The sequence below is a fragment of the Apis laboriosa genome, unplaced genomic scaffold, assembly GCF_014066325.1.
Source record: "Apis laboriosa isolate Shangri-la unplaced genomic scaffold, ASM1406632v1 scaffold78_cov150, whole genome shotgun sequence".
Taxonomy (NCBI): Eukaryota; Metazoa; Arthropoda; class Insecta; order Hymenoptera; family Apidae; genus Apis; species Apis laboriosa.
This window is the reverse complement of record NW_025224442.1, coordinates 956,235-979,877: the sequence shown is the minus strand read 5'-3', so window position 1 is coordinate 979,877 and position 23,643 is coordinate 956,235. Positions and strand designations below refer to the sequence as shown.

Below are 23,643 nucleotides of genomic sequence, written 5' to 3'. Positions count from 1 at the left end.
GTTCAAAATTTGTTTTGCCGTGATTTCATATCTGATCGCACTTTTCGAATGAGGGATCGATCGATTTTGAGTTTGATGAGCTTGAAAATAATGGATTGTAAGCTCCAAGTTGGACCAATTTTGAGAACTGATTGACTTTATGTTTGAGAATGATTAGAAAGATGTTTGATATCGATCGAGTTAATTTTGAGTTTGAAATAATTAAAAACTTGGCGTTTGAGAATGATTGAGAGAGTTTGAGTTTAGAAAACGATGGATTAAAGTTAACGTCGGATTAAGATTTTCCGAAACGATATGAAAATTTTATTCGTTAAATATATAAAAAATTGATTCGTTTCGAAATCTCAATCTCTTCAAACCATCATGAAATATAAAATAAAACTAGTCGATCTAGGCTAATTGTCCACAAGTAAAGATACAAGCGGCGGATACAAGCAATTATCCTAAGGAATGGCTAATTATTGAACATTCTGTCGGTAGCAATCATGATAATGCCAGGATTTAGATCATGAAACGTGAATACACGGCATCGCGACCAGAACTATCTATTTATTGTCACGATCGCCATTATAAATTACATTGTACAGATACAAGATTTTGTCGGCAATTTTTTTGTAAGCATTAAAACAAAAAAAAAATTTTTTTAAGAAAAAGAACATTTTCCTTATGAAAGCACGTATCAAGACTAATTTTGTTCTTATAGAATAACCTTCAACGTTCTATAAGGTCAAAAATCAATGTTAAACGATATAAAGAAAGAGTGTTATTAGTTCTTTTTAAAAAAAAATAGAATGATCTTTAATAAAACAATAGATATTTTCAACAAAAATAACTACTTAATTTAAAGGATATTTTTAATTTTTAATTACAATATTAAAGGACTGATCCTATATAAAAGATAGATCCTGTATAAAATTTAAGATCAAGTCTCTCTCTCTCTCTAATTTTTGTAATAAATAAAAATTCTTTTTTACATAACGAATAATTTATGAATTTATTTAAAGCGATCGCGTTACGCGGCTCGCTTCTTGTATACAAACATAATACAAAATGGATGGAAATGCCACGTAATATCGCGGTCAAACGTGTAATTAGATATTTCTCGAAACGAATATATATATTTTTTTTTTTTTGCGTCGATGCCACATTAATGAGGTATCTTTTTTCCCTTAATAACAACCTTCGTAATATTTTCCTATGTATGAAAACTGAGGCAATTGAGGCGTGTGCGGTTTCGTTTCAAATCTGCATAGTTTTTAAATCGATGAATCATCGATGACGATCGATCGATCATCGATGAAATAACACGTACAAAAAAAGAAAAAAAAAATATATATATATATATTATTTTATATCATAAGGTTATAAATACGATTCAATTTCTTTGAACTCAAGATAGAAGTTGAGTGAGAAGAAGAAGTGAAACACCAATGTCTATTGTTCGAAAATAAATAGAAGAGAATTACATTGTAACGGTAAAGAAGAATTCTTTAATAGACAGCTCTGAAAATTATTCTGATGGAGATGAGTAATTACTCGGAGAAAGTTTTTTGAAGTTGAGCCAAAGAGAAGTAGGGAAATTCGGAATGGAGACGAAGAAGTTTTCCAAGAGAAATAGGCCAATAATAAAAATAAACGAATTGCTTGTCTTCTTAACTGGATAAAAATTTTATCCACACATTCTAATCTTTCTCTGCAACAAGTACAAAAAAAAAAAAAAAATCTCTAAAACGCATCTCTTGTCCTTGGATCNTCTCTCTCTCTCTCTCTCTCTCTCTCTCTCTCTCTCGAAAGAGAGAGAGTGATTTTAATCATCAATTAAGAAGAAAAAGAACAAGAAAACGAAAAACGACGACGAAGAAAAAGAAGAAGAAGAAGAAGAAGAAGAAGAATCACCTCGCGGTTCTCTTTCTTCTCGAACTTTCTTTCCGAGAATAAAAATTTCTTTACACTCGTATTATTCTCTGCACTATCGTACAGTCATGATATTTCATCGTGTGTGCAACGTATGTTGAATCACGGCTCACACATGTTTTTTAAAAATGCAAAATAATAGCGTTTATTGCGAGTGCGGTACGCATTGGTCGTGCTCGCGCAGATTTTCCTTTTTTTTTTTTTCTTTCCTTTTTCTCTTTTTCTCTTTTTCTCCTTTTACGATCAACCGACTTGCGGTTCGTTTCTTTCTCGAGAGCGCATGAGAAGCACAGTTTCTTTCCTTTCGTCGTCGTCATCGTCATCCCGTCGTGGAAAGTGAAATTGTCCGAGGACATTGCACTCGGAATTTACTTTTACACGTAACTCGCGTTACGGTATCCCCGGGAAAACCGCTATCGAAAGCTGGTCTCGTTCACGATTCCTTCCCCCGTTCATTCATTTCTGTATCATTCCTCTGGGAACGGAATAAATACAGACTTTTGAAATGTAAAATTTCGATCATTTGACCGATATTTCTATTTATTGCGTCTGAAAGTTTCTCGATTCTTCTTAATTGAAATTTTAAAAGAATTTTTTGAGAGATTTTTCTTGGCATTTATTTGGTGTCTTTTTCAACGAACAATTATAATGATAAATGTTTTAAAATGGAAATTTTCGATTAGGTCTAATTCGAAATTACAAAAGAATATTTTGACAAGCTTTCTTGTTAATTATTGTATCGTTAACAAGTCTTGTTCCGTTCATTCGTTCTAGGAATATTAATCGAAAATGATCGCAATTAACAATGTGACAAATGTGAGAATTGTAGAGAAGAATTTGTTAGTAGTCTTTTATTACAATATTTTAATATTAGAGATTTAAAAAAAAATTTATTTATATGCGATAAATATTGATGATCTGAGACTTTGTATCTTAAAAAAAAAAAAAAAAAAAAAAAAAAAAAAAAAAGAAAAAAAAAGAGGTTCGATGCAAATGCAGAAACCAGTATATACACTTTGTGTTTGAATAAGAAATCACTTGTTTGTTGAATAAAATATCGTGAACGCGTAAGAAAGAGTTGATTCTAAAGGTAAATTATTCGAATGAAAGATTGAATCATCGTAAAAATTACGATCAAAATTCAATTGTAATTATAATAGAGAGGGGACAAATATCTCTTCGAATTTTTTGCTCTCTTATTAATTATTACGCATCGAAGAAATGAAGATTTATTCTGTAAATACGTAAATACAAATTTTACGATACGATAAAAAAAAAAGCAACGAAGCTTTTTCATCGAGATTTTCCTCAAGTATAAATCGAGTATGAATTTAAGGGGAGGAAGAGAGAGAGAGAGAGAGAGAGAGAGAGAGAGAGAGAAAAGAAGAAGAAGAAGAAGAGAAAAAAAAGCATGGTAAAAATTGATGAAAGCACAAATTTAGAAGCTTGTGCAAACAATTCGACAGTTGAATTCGTGAAATGCAACGCTGGTGATTTTACATTAGAAAAGGAACCCGAAGAAAGACCGGGAAATGTCGATAGTATTTTAAAAGATATTACCGAAACTAATTTGCGACAAACGAGAAATGGCGTTTCGAATGAAAGTAACTTATTCTCCCATTATTCGTCACTTGGCTCGAATAAGAAATGTAAAAAGAAAATGGGCAAATCAGTTCCGCATGAGTTAAACGATTTCGTATGACGCTAAGATTTTAAATATCTTGTCTGTAAAATTTATGAAAAAAGAGAGAGAGAGAGAGAGAGAGAGAGAGAGAGAGAGAGAGAGAGAGAAAAGAAAAAAATTTGGAATTCAATATTTTAACTTTGATATTTCGCGTGAAATTAAAAATTAGACAGATTTTGATCTCGTATCCATTATCGCGATTTACAAAGAATATTTGTGTACTTGATTTAGATCTTGCTTTTTCTATCTTAAATTTTTCTTAATTCAATAATCGAAATAACAATAAAACAAAACAAAGAAAAGAATTAAAATAATATTCATTTACGCGAATCTAATATAAGAAAATTATTCACTCTGAATTAAGTATTTAATGGAAGAATGTATTCTTTTTTTTTTTGTTTTTAATCAATTTATTTCAAGAAACATTATCTATAGCAAAGATAAACAGGGAATGCTTTTAAGGAATAAAAATAACATCAAAATAAAGATTTGCATTCTTTTAAAACAAGTTGTGTAATAATATCTGAATATAATTATAATATATATAATATATACCTAATTATAGAATAACCTATATTGGTTACACGACGAAACACAGTGAAAAGATATGTGTTGCCATTCATGGGCAACAATGTTTCGATATCAAATTATATTTACCGTGTAATAGTTATTGAAATGAGTCAATTGCCTTCCACACACCTTCCATTTTGATAAACTTAAACGTTGTAACGATAATATTTGTACTATTCTCTCTCTCTCTCTCTCTCTCTTCAAGTACTTTTAAATATTCGAATTAAATCCAAATAATAATAATAATAATAATAATAACATAAAAGAATAAAGATTCGTTTCGAATTTTAAAATGAGACTAGAATAGAAATGAATTTGATTGTTACGACAAGATGTTTAAATATTTATCGAATTATGTTTAATTCGATGAAAATGAATGCTCATTAAAGGGATTACTTGATTATGCAATCGTGTAGATCTTGAAATTAATTCGATTTAATTTTCTCTAAGGTCATGATACAAGTCCACCATTAATTCGAAAGTATAATTATTTTTTGAATTCCGTTACGAATAAACATTTCCAATGATTAATGGATTCCTTCCATGATATCGAAAAAATTAATTTATAAAGTTAGCGAAGCATAAAATTAGCATTTTTTCGAATAAAAAAAAGATCGATCGCTATTTTAAAAAAAAAAAAAAAAATCTCCTCGAAATATTGAAATATTCGCAAATTCGTGAAATTTTATATGCTTGTATTTTAATGAGATTTATTGAACAACAACAAGATCATTATTTAAAATAATTCAGTTCGTTTCAAATAAAATATTCACAAATTTAACACTTTGACGATTAATCAGGCACATCTATTCTTTCTTGAAAACAAATCGTTTGAAACATGAAGTTATTTATTGAACTAATTATTTAAGATAAATTTGAATAGAATATCTATAAATACAATGCGAAAAAGAAAGAAAAAAAGAAAAAGAAAAAGCAAAAAAATAGATACAAATCGTCGATCGTGTTGCCATTAACTAAAAGGGTTAAATTAATAGGAATAAAAAAAAAAAGTTAACAAGTACACGATTTCAATGTTTGAGATCGAAGAAAATGAGATCGATCGTGTTTCCTTCCGGTAGGATATAATAATTTAATTAAATATGTTCTCGACACAGCTGGTGAATAAATGAAAAGTTTATCGTCGAGGTCCACGAGGAGGGTGACGTTATCATACGTGTCGGGTCGTTTGATAACACCGGCCGTCTATTTATGTCGCGGTACTTTTTTTTTATCAACACACGTTGAAATTCCTTTTCTATCTATTTTCTTCGTGAATTTGTCGAGAGATCGAAAGAATCTCTTTAATCACTTTAAATCTCGATAACGAGGGATCGAAGTTTGAACGGATCGTTTTTTATTCAAATATTTGCGCGATTTTTGAATTTTTTTTCTTTTTTTATTTTCTAAATTTAATTCCATTCTTTAATTCCATTAATTTTTTCTGATATGACTATTGAAAATGCTATTATAAAAGTATGGATACTTTTGGCATTAAAGATGTTTTGAGGAGTTCCCTTTGAACAATAATCGATCTTAAATAAAAATTGGAAGGTGTTAGATGTATGTTTACAGAAAATTGGAGATCGTTAGAAAATTTATGGTAAGATTTTTATCCGCGGATCATAGTAGGATATTAATTGAAAGAGAATTAATTAAAGATTCGAATTTTTCGATCTTGCGAGGGAATAAAAGAAAGAAAGAATCGTGGAAAACCTGGGACCGAAAAGTATGCAAAGGTTCTACTTACATACGCGCACACCAGAAGGATTCTACATGTAAGTAAGACTGGGTTATTTCATTATGTGTTCAGCTTACCTGAAAAAAGAAACAGAAAAAGATCGGGATGTGAATAATTTGTAGAGAGGAATAGTGTATGTGTATATGTGTGTATATGTGTAGTGAAATAAATTATTATCCATGGAAATATCAGTTTTTTGTAAATAATGACATTGAAGTGTGCACGATGATTTACAATTATAAATAAAGTTTTTTTTATCAATTAATTAACGTGACTGCTTAATTTTCATTTATCTATTCTTCCTATTTTAATGTTATCTTTCGTTATTTATCTACGCAATCGTCGTAAGCATCGCTGTTTCTCTCTCTCTCTCTCTCTCTCTCTCTCTCTCTCTCTCTCTCTCTCTCTCTCTCTTTTTCTCTCTTTTTTTTTCTATCGTTATTAATTAATGATAATTTGATGATAATTTCTGTCATATAATTTTATCTAACGAGCTGCTATTTATACTTATTACTTGTCAAATCGATTAATTAAATTGTAGACAAATTCTGTTTGAAATTGAATATAATTATTTCATCATTTTCAATATTAAAAAAATTAATATATAATGAAAAAAAATTATATACGCGGATCATTTCACGAATTTTCTTTAAACACAATTTTCCTAAAATCCTAATTTTATTAAATTAGGAATAAATCAAATAGATCGAACTCAATCTATCGTTCTATTTTATCGTTATATTAAATTATACAACAAGTATGGTCAATTATTTTAGTAAATTCGTAATATTCGTTACAACGAAGAACTTATAAAATTTATACCTTTTTTAAAAAATCGATTATTCCTTCCAAGTAAAATCCTTGCCAAGTGTGCTCTTCTTCTTTTTTTTTTTTTTTCTTTTTTTCTTTCTCAAATCTCGAACTCTCAAAATTTCGCTTCAACATTAAGCTATTTACATTAAACTTTTCGACGATCAATTATCTTTTGACCAATTTTATTTCCTTTTTTTTTTTTTTTTATCACTTAATAATAATTAACTCGAAAGGAACGATTTATCGTAGAATCCAGGCGAAGCGCTAGAACAGCGTCCATGAACAAGCGAGAGGGAGGGAAAGAGAAAAAAGAAAAAAAAGAAAAAAAACGCAAAATCTCCTGAGTAATCATCTTCGATCGATGCGCTCGAGCAAAATCCAATTTCGCGGATCGGCTTCCCTCGTCGGCCGAGCACGTGGATGCACGCGTGCTGCACGTTGTTTATGTATGTGTATACTATGTAAACTCTTCCATCTCTCTCTCTCTCTCTCTCTCTCTTGCTCCCTTCCCAAACATCAATCGATGCCTCTTCCTTGCGACATCGAAGGTACAGTATCGATCAAAAATATTCACACTATTACTATTAATTTCGATTCAAATATATTTGATCTTAAGATCTTCTGACGAATGATACGTTGTTTCAGACAACAAGTATCGTCGAGCAAGTGTTTTCGAGCCAAGAGAAGAAAAGAAAAATTGTTATCATTTTCTCCTGGAAACTGTGTTTTAAATTTTTAATTACCAAGGAAGGAAAAAGTGGAAGAAGAGATGTGTTTTGGTGTCGATATAATCGTGTTCATCGAACGCAAGAACGAAAATTTATTCCGATCCATCTCGAGTGGGATCAGGATAGACGTTCATTAATTATTAATTTCGAATTAACGGCAAAAGTAAAAGGGGAAAGCTTGATCCTCTCCGAGTTTTAATTGGAAGACCGGTGTGTAGACCAACGGGTAAACGTTTAAACGCGCGAGAAAATATTGATTAGAATATACATATAATATACGTATTATCGATAAATCGAATCGCTCATCCGAACTCACTTCTGAATCATAATGTACGTGACGGACGTTTCTATGAAACTGGGAATAAACAGCTCTATGTTTGTCCCGCTATCCCCCACCTCCTTCCCGTGCGTATGCAATAATTACTAGTTTATGCTGCTAGTCCATTCGATACATACATATGTATCCACATCGGGAATACGAACGTACGATTTTATTCATTAATTTGTTTTTATCGTTTCTGATCGTGTTAATCGCGATATTAATTGCAACGGTTGAATTTTTATCGAGAGTATTTGTATATCGATATATAATATTTATTGCATTCCCTCAAGAGGATTCAGCTTTTTGATCGGAACGGAATATTTTCCAGAGAAACGTGACTATATATATATATATATATATTTATGAATAGATATAGGGAATTCTTATTTGTCATCGAAAAATAATATTTTTTTTAACAAAAATTATTTAGGTCAGTTTTGCATTTTATTTTTCAATTTATTATTTTCATTTATAGATGGAATTCGTTCGCAATTCGTTTATGATTTAAATAGATTTAAATATCTAATCAGATATTAGATTTTTTTTTTTTTTAATTAAAAGATGATAAAAAGTGACTCAAAATTCGTTTGCATCACGATTATATGTTTCGAAAGTTATCGAAACGTGAAAATTTAATAAAAATATAACGAAATGAAACGTTGTAAAACTTTCGTTAATTTGTTGAAACAAGAAATTATATGTACGTGTTATGTCTTGAATGAACAAATTTTCTAAGATACAAATAATTTCTAACTTCAATTTATATACTTTTTTTCTCCAACTGTGATCTAAGACCTCGGGAACGTGATCTATCATCTAGTTAGATACAATTCCTATTCAATCATATTGGATATTTTTCTTATTTCATCGAGAAAAATCATCATTATCACTTCCTAGTAAGTAAATAATAGAATGCTTTATCGAAGATCAATAATAGATCGAATAAGATTTTAGGAAAATGCTAAATTTCGAGAATATAACGGATTTCATTCGATTCTCTTGTAGCTTACATGTAAATATAATATGTATACATTGATCGTTGTTCTAGGATGATTTCTCAAACGTTACATTTTTTTTTTCTTTTTTTTAGGGAAATAAAATCGATTTCGTACAATTTTTACGCGCAATTTTTACGTTCAACGTCGTTTAAAAGCATCGTATCGAAATATGTGCATTAGAATTAAAGTTTGCAGTTCAGGGTGAAAGGCAATTCAATCGAGTTCAAAAGAGAAGAGATGATCGTCAATTAGACAAAGGATCGAAGTTTGTTTGTTTCTAAGAATAACGATCGAAAGTGGACAACACTATTGTAATTATACTATTGAGATCGTTTCATCAATTTATATTCATATAGACAGAAAATATTCGATTATACTTTAAAATTTTTAACAATTTTTACATCTTTCGTTTGCACAATCGATTTCGTTGATATTTGAATATAATTTACATAAATCTATAATATGTGTATTAATTTTTTACTAAAAAAAGCTCGAAAAAACGATCTTTACTATTTTTCTCCTCGAGCAATTTAATTTTTTTCAAAAATTTTTGAAAAACGCGAATCAATTTCTCAGATAGTTTGAATTCTGATTTTGAAGAATGATCGAATATTTGTGTACACAATTTCATTTTAATTTCAATAGAGAAATAACATTGTCTATCTACACTTTCGATCCATTAATTATCGTTAATAATCGAGAAAGAATCATTTCTTGCAAATTATGAATTTAAAACGAATTTCTTATCCGATTGAAAAACTACATAATCGTTATATATTAAAATTCTCGTTCATTATCTATTTAATTTTTCGTCGTGGACTATAACGAGATTCGAGAATTAATTTTGTTTTTTTAGATGCTTATATTATAAAAGCGATTCTACGTAAGCGAATTTTTAAAAACGGCTGTTCAACATTGTTTATAGAGAGATCGACTTAATAGAAATCGAATTAAATACAAGGTCTTTAACACGTTTCATGCCGCGTGGATCGCACACGCCGCACACTTCAAACTTTTCCATTCAAGCTGGATAAAAATTTTTCGCTATGAAAATACGATGAACTGTAATATACGATACGTTATCGTTACGATAATTTTTCGCAATCAAAAAAATTCCCTCCTCCCTCCCATCATCTTTTCCTCGTTATAAACATAATTTTTATTATATTAGATATAAAAAAAAATTATGTGCGTCACCGCAAAAACCTATTAATTCCTGTAACTTTGACCCGTTCGAAATTTAAATACGTTCGAATATAAATATTACATTTTCGCTTTCTTCTTTCTTCACACTCAGTGACGACACACAACGGTATATCTTTTTCTTTTTTTTAATTACTCCATATCGATCCATATATACATATATATATATTGAAAATTTATATCGATTTCGATGATCCATCATCTCAAGTGAAATCTTACGATAAAAATAAATAATTCGATCGAAAATTCGAGTGAAAAGAGTTGTTGATTAATTCGCACGAAAAATTTTATTTGTAGGAGAATCGATCGAGAGGGATGACCTAATTTTTCTGGAGCAAGAAATCGTGGATCGGAACGAGCATGTGTCGCTACGAGTTAGCTTTTTCCCCGAAGACCGTGGCACATTGGCCGTCACCTGACCTTCTCGAAGGCCGCGCTTTAATCCCCAGCCTAAACGAAGCCGTAAGAAATCGCATGTGTCTTTCTCGGCCGTTTATCGTGCACGTGTCCCAAATCTCGCCCCAACCCTTTGAGTCCGGCACACATCGTTTTCCACTATACAAATGGAGGGCTAATTTGCTTCCTGAGGATGGATTTTCTTTTTTACGAAGGTTAGCATTTCTTTTTATTCTATCCTCAGATTCTTATTATTATTATATTATATTATTTCTTGGATCGAGGAATTTTCATTTTATTTGATTATTTTTTAGATGGATCGAGAGAGAAATCATTGAAGCATCGCTTTCGTAAAGAATCTATTTTAATTTTAGATAATTAAAAAAGAGAATTTATAAGAAGGAATGTGCGGTGCAAATTCGTTTTTTTTTTTTTTTTTTTGTAACATTTGACGACGCAATGATTCAATCGATCTTCGTGGATCAAGTTTCCACTTTGTGTCAGAGGAATTATCTAATTCTTCGCGAATTCTTTTATTCCAGCAGCTGAATAAAATCTCGCGTGAGAACGAAACGATTCGTTTATACGTTCCTATGTGGAATTTAATGATAATTTTATAACTATACATGCAATTCAGAATGCATGAAATTGGCATTAAATTATAAGTTCGGTATTTATCATATCTGGCATACGTCATTTCTTATTTCTTCCGTCATTGAATATTCGGTTCGTATCTATTTTGAAATTATTCAGCAATTCTGATGCTCTATGGTCGAAGGTCGTCGAAAGGTCGAAGTATAAAAATTCGAGACGAGAATTTTCTTGAAAAATTATATTGTATATTATAGAGAGAGAAAGAGAGAAATTAATTAGACGAAAGAATTTTAATCGTTTCGATACGTGTTCGATACGTGTGATATAGAAGAAACGAAGGGAAATATTTTATTTTAACGTTCGTCGTTCTCCGTGTTGTGAAGGAAAAATTGCTCGATTCGACGTTTTAATGCGACGTTAAAAGTCGCGAAAGGAAAATGAATGCAATTGAAAAAAAAAAAAAAAAAAAAAAAAAAAGAAAGAAAAAAATGTACCAAGCATGCAATTTTGCAACTTCGTTGCAACTAAGTAAGAAGCAAGTATTACCGATTCTAAGTCGTATACTCCGAGGAAAAGATCGAAGCGAAATATGAAATTCTAATTTATTATTGCGAGAACACGATATTTCGAATTCTGCGATGCCTTGAATTGAAAAGACAAAACAAAGAAGAGAAAAAAAAAAAAAAAGAAAAGAAAAGAGAAGAAAAGAAAATGCGCGAATATGTATCATTTTGTTTCTGGGGAAAAAATATATCGTTCAATGCCAACAGGTTACAAACGTTAAGGAATTTTAAGTAACGAAGTTATAATGAACGTTTCCTTAAAAAATTCATCGCCATGGATACTTAGTATGCTGCGCTTCTTTTAAGTGTTACGTTACATGCAATATGATGCAATTGAATCTGTTACAACCGTAGCGTACTTAAACGCAATGTCAATTGGCGATGGAAACGACATTATTTATCAAGATGATATATTTAAAGAAAAGTCGCCATGGCGCCAAAAAAATATTCCCTATTCATTCATTCGTCGTGGAATACTCTTTTACATATCCTTTTTAAAATTCGAATCCCGCAACAACGTCACAATCAAGATACTCCCTCAATGGAAAACTCATCCTCGTTAATAAAATTGCAAATATATAAAAAACTTTCTTTCCAATAACATCTAACTACAATCATCTTAAAATTAAACATCTGCGAATAGAAGATAAATTTTTTAACAATTATTAACAAGCCAAACAATTTCTACGCAAATTTCAATGGAGAAGAAATCTTCTATCTTCGTGTTTGGGGAAAAGAAAAATGATTAAACCTGATTAAACGTGATTGAAAAAAATTGCGTAACGATGGAGAGGAAAAAAGAAAAAAAAAAAAAAAAAAAAAAATAGAAGTGTATTTCGGGGAATGACACGATCCCCGGATTCGTAATTGTCGAACGAGAACGTCAAAGCGCAGGACGGGTTGGTCGGCCCATCCCTAGGCATTGTGCCCCTCAAAGCATTGGTATCCATTGTGCCTGGCGACAATTCGACGCGCACACACCCGGCACAGAGCAACAGTGCGCGGTTGCAACGAGCTGACGAGGTCGTTCGTTGTTTAGAAGAGAGCGTGTTGCACACACGCCATGGGCGCAACTATTCGTTAAACGAGTAGTTAAACGACGTCGAAACGTCGATCGATCGACAAACTCGAGTTCCAAAGTTTTTGAGTCTTCGATGAAGGAAATATCTTCGAGAATTTCTTCTTCTTGTTCGCTTCCCCTCCCCCCCCCCCTCTCTCTCTTTTATAATTTCGTGAATACATATATCCCAGCGATGATTAAATCAAAATCAAGAAAATAAATAACGCGTCGATTGTAGAAACAATTAACAGGAAAATTAATTTCAAATTAATTCAACGCAACGATGATAATTAAATGAAATTAAATAGAGATAATTATCAGATCGGATATCTTGTCTATACAATATTTATTATCTTGGAAACCTTGTCCTTGTTCACAGTGATGATTAAAATCGAAACGATTGTCTATTCCTTCGGATAGTTATTTTTGTTATAAAAAAAAAAAAAAAATTCCGCGAGAATCCGGGAAATGAGTTGGAAAATCCAACTCGCGTGAAAGGAGATGGTCGGTGTGAAATGGCAATCGTGCAATTGGCAACAACAAGGCTGGAAGAACTTTTAGACCTCTGTTATTTTTAACGCGTTAACTGCTTCAAGAAGCTAACGCGCGCATCTCGCTTGGCCGAGTTTAATAGGCCTCGAAATATGTCGTAGTATCGTGGGCAGGCACAAGTTCAATAAGCAAGTTTTGTTCGATTATTTCTTCTAATTCTACGAAAATGTATCGTTCTTTTTCTTTTTTCTATTCCAATTTTTTTAATATATTCGAACATTTTCTCGAGATATTCTACGTTTGCAAGATCTCTCTGCTTCTATTAAATCACGTTAGAGTGTGGAAGTTTTTTTTTCCCCTCTTTTGGAACATACTTTTATAGGAAAAGAACGTCTCTTCGTTTATTTCTTCTTAAGGAAGAAAAGTAATCGCGACTTATAATATATTTTTCTCCATCCCGATTTCCTTGATTTATATTTCGGAAAATTTCAAGATCCTCTAAGTTTTCTAAAATTTATAAATATTTATCAAATATTTTCAGTATTGATAATTTAAATTAAAAAGAAAGACGAAACATTCCCTTCCAAATATTCTCTTCTACGATAGAAAAAAATCTGTCTTCAAAACAGAATATTCCAATTCCAACGATTGCTCGTTTTTTTCCTTTTCTCGTTTTCACTTCAAAAAAAAAAAAAAAAGAAAAAAAAAGAACTTGGGAACGTTTTTCCGTCAAAGGATATTTAATTCTCGTCTGTTTCGACGCGCGAGAGGAAAAAAGACGAGTGCAGCAAACGGAGAGGGCAAGCAAGTGGGAAAACGTGGGAGGATGCAAATGTTAATAGCCTTGAGTCGATTCCGTCGCAAGTAGGATAGGTGCATAGGTGGATTCACACGTTCGCATACGTATGATTCATTCACGCTCCATCTTCGAACCCGTTAACTCGAATCGACGGTTGGTTAATAACTACCAACTTTCGCGACAGTGTGTACGATACGTAAACTTAAATAGAACTGAAACGGGACGAAAATAGAAAATTCAAATACATTCGATGGGGGGGACTTGCGCTTACACTTCGAGCCTATGAATAAATTATTTATTCGAATAACAATTTTCTGTGATTTATTCTAATATATCCAGACTCGAAGCTGAATCTTTTAAAAGCAACGATAGGTATTTTCTAATTATGAAAATATTTCACTGTAAACAAACGCTATTTTTTTTATATTAATTCTTATCGATGACGATTTCTCGGAATTGAGATTCCTTCGTTGTTTCGAATGAAATTTCGTATTGGCAATTTTTCGAGTTAGCTTTTCTAATTATCCAGGAGGATATAGAATTTCAAGTTGAACGAAATTTGATTGGTGAGAATTATTAGAGGATTTTGTTAGAACAATAGCAAAACACGGGATAATTTGTTGCAATTGTTGTAATTGGAAATCCATCAAGCATATCAAGAATTTAAAATTTACAATTTAATTTTTGCTCAATTTTCTCAGATCAGAAGATTTTGTCGTACCATTCTCTCTCTCTCTCTCTCTCTCTCTCTCTCTCTCTCTCTCTCTCTCTCTCTCTCTCTCTCTCTCTCTCTCATATCTCTAATATTAATTCGAATTTCGAATTTCGAAACGCGAATAAACGTATCTAAATGTTATCTTAAACTCTATTTTATAAATCATTATCCTTCCAGAATAGTATATCTTACGTCTAGCATCTGAGAAGTTCCGAGCCGAGGTTAACAATTTTCCAAAGTCGATGACATATCGAGGAGAAAATATCGAGCTCGTTTAGTTTGATAAGTCGATGTCGGATCAAATCGAGGAAAAAAGATTAAGAGAGAAAGTCTTTACTCGAGTATGATCTAAGCCTGTTGATCACGTCGCGATAATTGCGGATAAAATGTAGGCAACCTGATGTAAGCAACAGGTGGGCGTTTCTACTCCACTTCTATTACTCTCTCCTTTTATCACAAACTCGCTCCACATACTTTTCAACTTTCCAATCTGACTTTTTCAAATTTTCCAAACAAAAAAAAATCCTCTCTATCTTTTTTTTTTTTTTCTCTCTATCACATTGTTGATCCAACAATTCCTAATAATAAATATATTCGACAAAAATTCTAGAAAAAGAAAAAAATCCCATTTTCATTATTCGAACATCGTAAACGCCTCTCCTCCTCCTGATTTATAACAATTTTTTCTTTTCTTTAATTTTTTTTTCTAAGAAGTTAGAAGACACGGAATTGAACACGGAAAAAAACGCGGTTTTTTAATATTCATACTTCATTGTTAAGTTGTTTTAATGGAATGGATGACGCGGGCACACAAATACGATGCAGTAATTTTTACTCCAAAACGATTTTAAGCCAAGTGGCAAAAAAAGAAACAAGGCGGAAACCAGTTCTGTGTCTGTCACGTGTCGAAACCTACGTACGTGACTTTGCTCTTCCTTTTTTTTTTTTTCCAATTTTTCTTTTTTTTTTTTTTTTTTCCTTTATCCTTTTTATTACATTTCTTTAAACCGCCACTTGAAACACCACTGTTTCCATCGCACACGTAACAACAATGCGCTTTTTCAGGCGGACATGTCACAACCAGCCTACGCCTAATCAGCTAACTATTACCAACGCAAATAAAGTTATTTCCATCGTAAAACGTGATGTGGAAAATATGCTACAAAATAGGAAGTCCAATAATTGTGTTCTTTTTTCTTCTTTTTTTTTTTTTTCCACTCGATTGAGGATAAACATTCGTCATTGTGGTTAACACCACGATATCGTAGAATCGAGAAATGAAACCTTGCGAAATCCTAACAACTATCCTAAAAACAACTTAACCTGTCAAATAATTAAAAATCTACGAAGATTCGACAAAATTCTAATCCGTATATAGAAGAATCTACGATCCTTAACGGAAACGATCCTTAAAACCCGGAGAAATGGAAAATTTCGTAAAAACCTATCAACCAATTACAAGGAAGAAATACGCGCGATAAACTCGTACCATTGACGTAGACGTGGTGCTGCCTCCAGAGATGCTGGTATTGGCTCCAACGCGAGCTGGTGCTGTCCTCGTGGATGGGCGGAAGTGGCGCGTGCACCTGATGGCCGTGCGAGGTGGGCGGTAACGGTGGTGGCGGTGGTTGTTGGGGTTGTTGCTGGTGCGCAGGCGCGACCACGATGTGAGGATGGGGCGGTTGCACCGGCTGCTGTTGATGCTGTTGATGATGCGCTTGGTGCAGCACGCCCGGTACCGGCGGTGGCGCCAATTGCTGGTACTCCATAGCGCAGCTCATCCGGTTTCCGGTTTCACGCGAGCATTTAAGTACACCTCTTCCCTTCCCCTCTTCCACCAGTTCCAGGGATCGCTACTTTTCACTCACTCGCTCCTCGAAAATCCTTTCCCGCGAAAATCCTTTCGGCGAAATTTCCTCCCCGGAGACACCTTTCAATTTTTACTCTCGACGAGTTTTTCAAGTTATACGACGTGGGTCCAGGTTTAACGAGCTCGATTTTCGATCGTAACAACACTGTTTTCGGTCTGACTGACAAGGAGATAAAGAAAGGAGGCGCGCTACCGAGGCTCCTCGATCACTGTCTCGACCTGTCTCCGCATCTGAGCTCGTAAGTTTAATTTTAATTTTAATTTAGTCTTTCGTCACTTGTCACAGAGAATCCGGGAAGAGAGGGAGAGAATCGGACAGAGGATGAGCCGGATTGATTATCCTCCTCCAGCTTAACTTTTTAGGAAGATCCTTTTATATTCGAAGATCGGCGAACGACTCGTTCTCGACCACTAGTTCCGGAATATATAATCGATCGACAAACGAACGAATCCCTCTTCTCCGGGATTGCCTTCATCGAGATCACCGTCAATCCCTGTAAACAATCATCGGCGGCCACGTGACCGGGTCTCGGTGATTCGTGCCACCCTCTTCCTTCTTCCTCTCTCTCTCCCCCTTTGACAAAACTTAAACCGTCCACCAGCGATTAATCGAATGCACGAGTGCAACGGTGAATACGAAGAAATCGATGATCGAGCCTATCGAACCACACCGGGATTAAAAATCCTCCTGTCCTCCTCCTCCGTTCGTGCGCGTGCGAGTCCCGAAAGAAACATGAATTTTTCACAGACGGACGGACGGACGGGCGGACGGACCGAGTTTCTAAAAAAAAAGGGAAAAAAAGAAAAAAAACGCGGAGCTTTTTCGAACCGATTCGAACCGATTCGTCGAAAGTTGCGTTTCCTCTCCGATCCAGGCGGCCGGGAGAAGAATGGAAGGCAGCGAGCGACAAGGCGGCACTACGGTGTACTACTATCGTAGTCGTGTGTCGACTGTCAAAATCAGCGATCGTCAGCGTCTATCCGTGGCCGGTGTTCGCCCATTGGGCCGTCACCGTAGCCGGAAGCGCGGCTCCGATTGGTTCCCTGGCCGCGTTTCCTAACGGTGGGGGAGAGACGATCACGCGCCTCGACGTCGTCCTGAAACCGGAGTTCCGACTAGGAGAGACAGCACGAGGAAGGGCAGAGTAGAACCATCCAGGGAAATATATATATATATATATGTATATATATATATATATATTGAAAGAGAGACAGAGAGAGAGAGAGAAAGAGAAGGAGATTCCGACGAGTTGAGAAGAGAAGAGAAAGAGAAAGAGTATACGCGCGAATACTCTTGTGTAAAATATATATATATATAAGTATCAAAAGGGGATGAGAAGGGGGGGTAAGGTGGTTGAAGGAGAGAAAGAGAGAGAGAGAAGATGGATAGGTGGATGGATAGACGGATAGGTAGACAGGAATGGATAAAAAAAGAGAGAGAAAGAAAAAGAGAGAAAAAGAGAGGGAAAGAGTGGGAGAAACCGTGCGTGCGTGACTCGAAGCTGCGGCGTCCGGAAAGACACTGCCACTCGCCAACGTTCCACCGTTCCACCGCGCTATCCGTGTCTCTCTTCCTCTCCTTCTCCTTCTCTCTCTCTCTCCGTCTCCTTGCATCGTTCCCTTTCTCCCGCAACCCGTCCCTCCAGTACGGAGACGTTTCTCTCGCGTGTTACGAATACATGGAAGTGAGTCGTGTGTAGGTAAGTCCGCGTTGTCTGTTCCCACCTCCAACCCGTTCATACCCGTCGTCTCCTTCGCGTTCACCAAACATCCGCTTTTACCCGCCCCCACCTCCCACCACGCACCCTCTGGCTATTCTCTCTCTCCCTCTTACTCGTTACTATATTGGAGAGTTACACGCGCACCGTGTTGTACGATTCCGTTCTCACTTCCTTCTTCGCGAATCTTTTTTTTTTTTTTTTTTTTTTGGTTTCATGTTTTTTTTCTTTTTTTTTCTTTTTCGATCGAGAGTATCTCGTTGGATCATCGGTTGATTCGTCGATTTCATCCCTTTCGAAACGTGGAGATTTCGTTTTTCGTTTTTGCTTGAAATTGTGCACGTTTTTTTTTTGAATTGAAAGTCCTCGTGTACGGCTAAAGATGAATATTTTTAATATTTTTTTTTTTTTTTTAGAAGAGTAGAGAATTGTATTGAATATTGTTTTCGAGAAGTTTTGAAAAAAGCGATTTTCGAAAGCGGTGAGATCTCAAGCTGTTTTGTCCTTTTTTCTCTAAGTATTTTTTTTTTTTTTAAGTATCGTCGAGAATAATGGTTGTTGAAATTTTTTTTTAGGTCTTCCAGAAATTAAAATGAGTGAATGAGATCGTTGTAGAAGAATTCTTTACAGCGAGGTATATGAGAATAAACTTAATCCACTTCTTTTAACGTTAATTTCGCGTTATGTTAATTCTTCTTTAATACCGTTTTCTAATTACACGTTTAACCTGCAATTTCTCTACATATTAATTGAAATAAATTACAACATTATACATTACACACATATCCATCGATCGAAAGATATCAAAATTTATCGTTAATATCATTTCACAATAATTGGAAAAATTACGATTCCTGAATTCTTTCCACAATCCACCCGTGTAATTTCCTCCCTAATCGTACAAAATCGCTTACAAAAAAAGAAACAATCGATCGAATTCCTTCTGAAACAAGATTGCAATTCCTCAAAACTCGGCTTCTTGCGAGGTATAATATCGAGGCTGTCTGACCACAGGCCGGAACTTTCTACTGGCAAGAACCCGGCAGGCGGTGCACGATCAAACAGAATTCCACGGTGAAAAATCGGTGGATTACAACAACGCTGGCAAGACGCTTCTTTCGCGAGGCGCGAAAAAGAAAGAAAGAATCGGAGGCGACTTTCCATTTCGACGGTTTAGAAAAAAAGGGAAAACTGGAACACGGAGGAGGATCGGCGCGGGTCGTCCTCGTTTTCCACGCCGGATCGACCCACTTCCTGGTGCGCTTGCCTCGATCGTGACCGATCCATGAAATTAACGGTAACGGCGCGTACTGGCCGTATAAAATCGAAAGTGGCGAAATACCGCGGACTGGTAAGAGGGGACAAGTTCCATGATGGCTCCAAGGTGGGGAACGGAGAGAGTTCCTGAAGATTCTAATGACTACGCACACGCCACTGTCACCTTCTTTCTTCTATCCTGCCCTCCTTTCAACGTCCTCTCTAATAATGTATCTTTTTTATTATTATTATTATTATTATTATTATTATTATTATTATTATTATTATTATTATTATTATTATTATTATTCGTCGAAATACGTGCGCGATTTTCCCTCGATATTCGGATTTTTCGGAATTAAGAATTTTTGCCAAACTCTTTGGCCGATTTTTACTCGAAAATAAAAAACCTGAAAAATTCTGTTTGTAGAATCTGTCGTACGATTTAATCGATCTTATTCGTCTTCCATAATATTATTTCGTGAAAATATTTCAAATATTGTCGTTCAATTTAATCACTTGTCAAGCATCGAAAGAACGAATCTAGTTCTTCGATATTTCGAAGAAACGAGTCTCTCTCTCTCTCTTACTTCACCGATGGACGACGAGACTTGGAAGAGTTCCCATTTCGTTTTCGTTCGCATCTGCGACCTTTCTCTTCGTCGCTCCCTGGCCGATCGTCGGGAGAAAGGGAAAAAAAGCAACGGTGGAGGGAAGATGCCGACGTTAATTCTACTGGAACCGGCATAAACCTCTGAATCACCGGTGAACCGGTCCCGTATACCGTATGCGAACGCGGAAACCACGAGGAGTCCAGGTATTCGTGTGGCTCACGTAAAGATTCCTTTCTCCTCTTCCTCCTCCTCCTTCTTCGTTGTTCTTCCTCCTCCGTGTTCGCCGTTCTTCCTCCTCTCTTTTTCCCGTTTTCGTTTTCTCTTTCCGTTTATTTTCCATCACCGCACATGACAAAAATATAAATATATCTTCTTCCTCTTTGTACGCTTTTTCCTTTGTCACAGATGATGCGCGCAATTTACGACCAGGACGCTTGTTTCGGGGCGATGATGAATCGCGACTTTTGTTGCGTCATCTGCCTAATTGGATTACGATAAGAGGTGAAGTATTGCATTGCGAGCAGAATGAATGGATAAACTAAATATTTCTTTTTTCTTTTCTTTTTTTTGGAGTGGTAAATACTTTTAAACACTTATAAATTTTTGTTTGAATTTTTGAATTCCAATCTTTACGTTTTTTTTTTCATCCCAATATTCTAGATTTCTTTTACAATTCCAATCGTTATATTTCTTCCATCGATGTTCGAAGTTGTGATTCTCAAAAAAAGAGTTACAACTCTATTCGTCAATTCATCACTGTCATAATCCAAAAAAAAAAAAAAAAAAAAGAAAAAATTATAACATGTTTTTTGGCAAAGGAGATCTCAATGCGGACAAAATCGCTTTCATTTCCCGACTAAAGGTCAAACTCTTGCTACAGTGTGTACGCGAAATGGGAGACAACCTGTTGATCCTACCGCTTCCTTTCACTCCCTGTATCACGAGCACCACCGATGGAGATGGTGAAAAGAAGAGGCGAGCCGTTCCGACTGATTTACCGCAACACGCTCTTCATATTTCGTAATCAACGCGGGAATCGGGGATGCTTCGTGATTTCGAACGTTTCTTTCTCTCTCGAGATGGTAAATCTTATTTGTACAAGTATGATGGATATTCCTGATATAAGCGTATTTCGTTTATATACGATTTTCGAGGAATTTGGATTTTTCGAAATTCGAAAGAAAGTTGTGGGAATATTTCTCATCGTTGCGAGTTGATTAATTTGATTTTTCACATATTATTACATTATTATTGGAATGTAATTATTTACGATTTTCGAGGATTTGGATTTTTGGAAATTCGAAAGAAAGTTGTGGGAATATTTCTCGTCGTTGCGAGTTGATTAATTTGATTTTTTACATATTATTATTACATTATTATTGGAATGTAATTATTTACGATTTTCGAGGGATTTGGATTTTTGGAAATTCGAAAGAAAGTTTTGTGGAAATATTTTGCATTGTTGCGAGTTGATTAATCAGATTTGAAAGAATATTTGATTTTTTGCACATTTATCAAAGCAAATCTTGTCATTCCATTCAAAAATTACTTAACGATATCATAAAACTTAAAATTGAGAAATACCGTAAAAGATGATCTCGATGAGTTTCACTTCTGAAATATCCCATTTAATCGACAATTTCTAAGAAATTCACGTTTCCAATTTCTAAAAGAAGGTCTCTTCGTTGATATATCCAATCCTTCAAATCAATAATTTCAAAATTCTGCTTCGTCAAATAATAACCTACATTCGAAGAATGTCACTTTTTCAACCGCTATCTTATCTCTAAAAAAGAAAAAAGAAAGAAAGAAAAAAATTTCAACAACAAATTGAATTTGGAGGTACATTTATCGAGATTTATTTATCTTGCCAACCCGAAAGAAAGAGAGAAAAGGGAAGAGAGAGGAGGGGAAAAAAAAAAAAAAAAAGGAAAAAGAAAGAATGTGGAACTCGTCTAACGGGTGTCCAGAAGAAAGCGGTCCCATTTGGCCGAAACGTGCCGTGCTTTTCGTGGCCGAGATACTGACAAATTTTTGGGAACGGGTCTTCCGTTCAGCTGAGAAAAACGAGGAAGAGGGCGGAAGGAGTGGCGAGTCGCGGTAAGGGGAACGGCCAGGGCACATTTCACTAGGAGGTGAAAGTTTCGTTGCCGAAAGTTTGTTCTTTTCTTCGCGTGTCTGGCCCTGGACGACTAATTCTACTCCGACAAACGCGGAATTGCGTTACATTAAGAAAGATGTAGAGATGAACAGAAGAGATGGGCAAAATTTTAACGATTAAAGTTAAGAAAGAATGTAAAGTTATTACTTGGATAATTCAATTTATTATTTATATCGAAGAATCGAATGTATTTTCTGATCGAGATTATTATGAAATTATTATGAAAGATCGATAAATTTTTTTTTTCCTTTATTCGAATGTTTTAAATAAAGTTATTATTTCAAGTGTCAAATTTTTGTTGACGGTTGCATCGATCTTTTTTAATGGATAATAGAACGATCAAGATTTGATCGAGATAAAATATTATCTAGGAAAATATGGATAAGTGGTTATATCTGATGGTTGTTCATACAAGAGTCAATGAGTCGTGAAACGATAGATATCTGATTAGCCTAATCCGAGTTTAATGGAATATAATAATCGAGGAATAAAAGAAACTGAGAGAAAGTTATAAAACATATGGCATCAGAATGATAGAGATTCAAAGATTGGAAATTGAATTATTGGAATATTAAAATTAAAATATAAAAAGAAACTGGAATAATTGCATCTTTAAAAAATTAAATATTAACGACTTAAAAAAAAAAATTGAAAGTTTACTTGAAGAAGATACTTGATCTACCAAAATTCATAATTCTCGCGTACACAAAAGAAAATCGAAAATCCGAATAATCGAACTATTTATAAAAAAAAAAAGACTTGATCTTTAATCATCCCTCACCCTGAAACTCGACTCGATTTCGTTGAATGGTCGAAACAACGCCTCCATTGACAGGGTCCAAAAATATCGCCTCGGACAAAAGAGAAAGCAATTTATGTACACGGCCGAAAGTGGAACACTCGATATATCGTTTAAAAATAGTATCACGATCCTCGGAAACGGAGTTTCGGCCATGTTCTTAACCTTTGCACATCCGCGAACTTCGTTATTCCATGGAAATGCTGGTCGATTTCGTCGATATCGCGTGTTATTATACCGCGTGCTCGCATCGAAACGGAGCGAAAATTTTCATTGGGAGGAGGAAAAGGATTGCGATTTTTCCTTCTCGACGTGCATAACCTACTCGAGAGTTGGTTAATTTCAACAGCTGAGAAACAGATGTTGAACCATCGTCGTAAAGAGTATTATAAATCGCGTGGAGGAGCCTGTGTGTTTTACCGACAACACCTGACAATTAAAAAAACGACGTGTGTAAACGGACCATGTGCTGCAATTATTGAAACGGAGATGACATTATACGATCAAACGCGAAAATTTTATTGAGAAAATGTTTGGATGATGAGAAAGATTTATGTATTTTTTTTTTTTTTTTTTTTTTTTTTTTTTTCTTCGAAAAATCGTCGATTCTTGTTACGCATATAGAATAGAGAATC

General features: G+C 34.4%; 1 protein-coding gene across 4 annotated transcripts in view; it reads right to left on the bottom strand.

The window, feature by feature from the left end:
• LOC122719418 (thyrotroph embryonic factor-like) overlaps positions 1–23,643 on the bottom strand; it is a 69,762-nt gene that overhangs the window by 31,628 nt on the left and 14,491 nt on the right. The window contains exon 1 of one of the 4 annotated variants that reach the window (XM_043945190.1): positions 16,079–17,557. The exons of the other annotated variants lie outside the window; for them this stretch is intronic. Coding sequence (XP_043801125.1) covers positions 16,079–16,370 — 292 coding nt within the window. The 5' untranslated portion in view covers positions 16,371–17,557. Of the gene's footprint in view, positions 1–16,078; positions 17,558–23,643 lie in introns of those variants that run through there. 4 annotated transcript variants of the gene reach the window in all.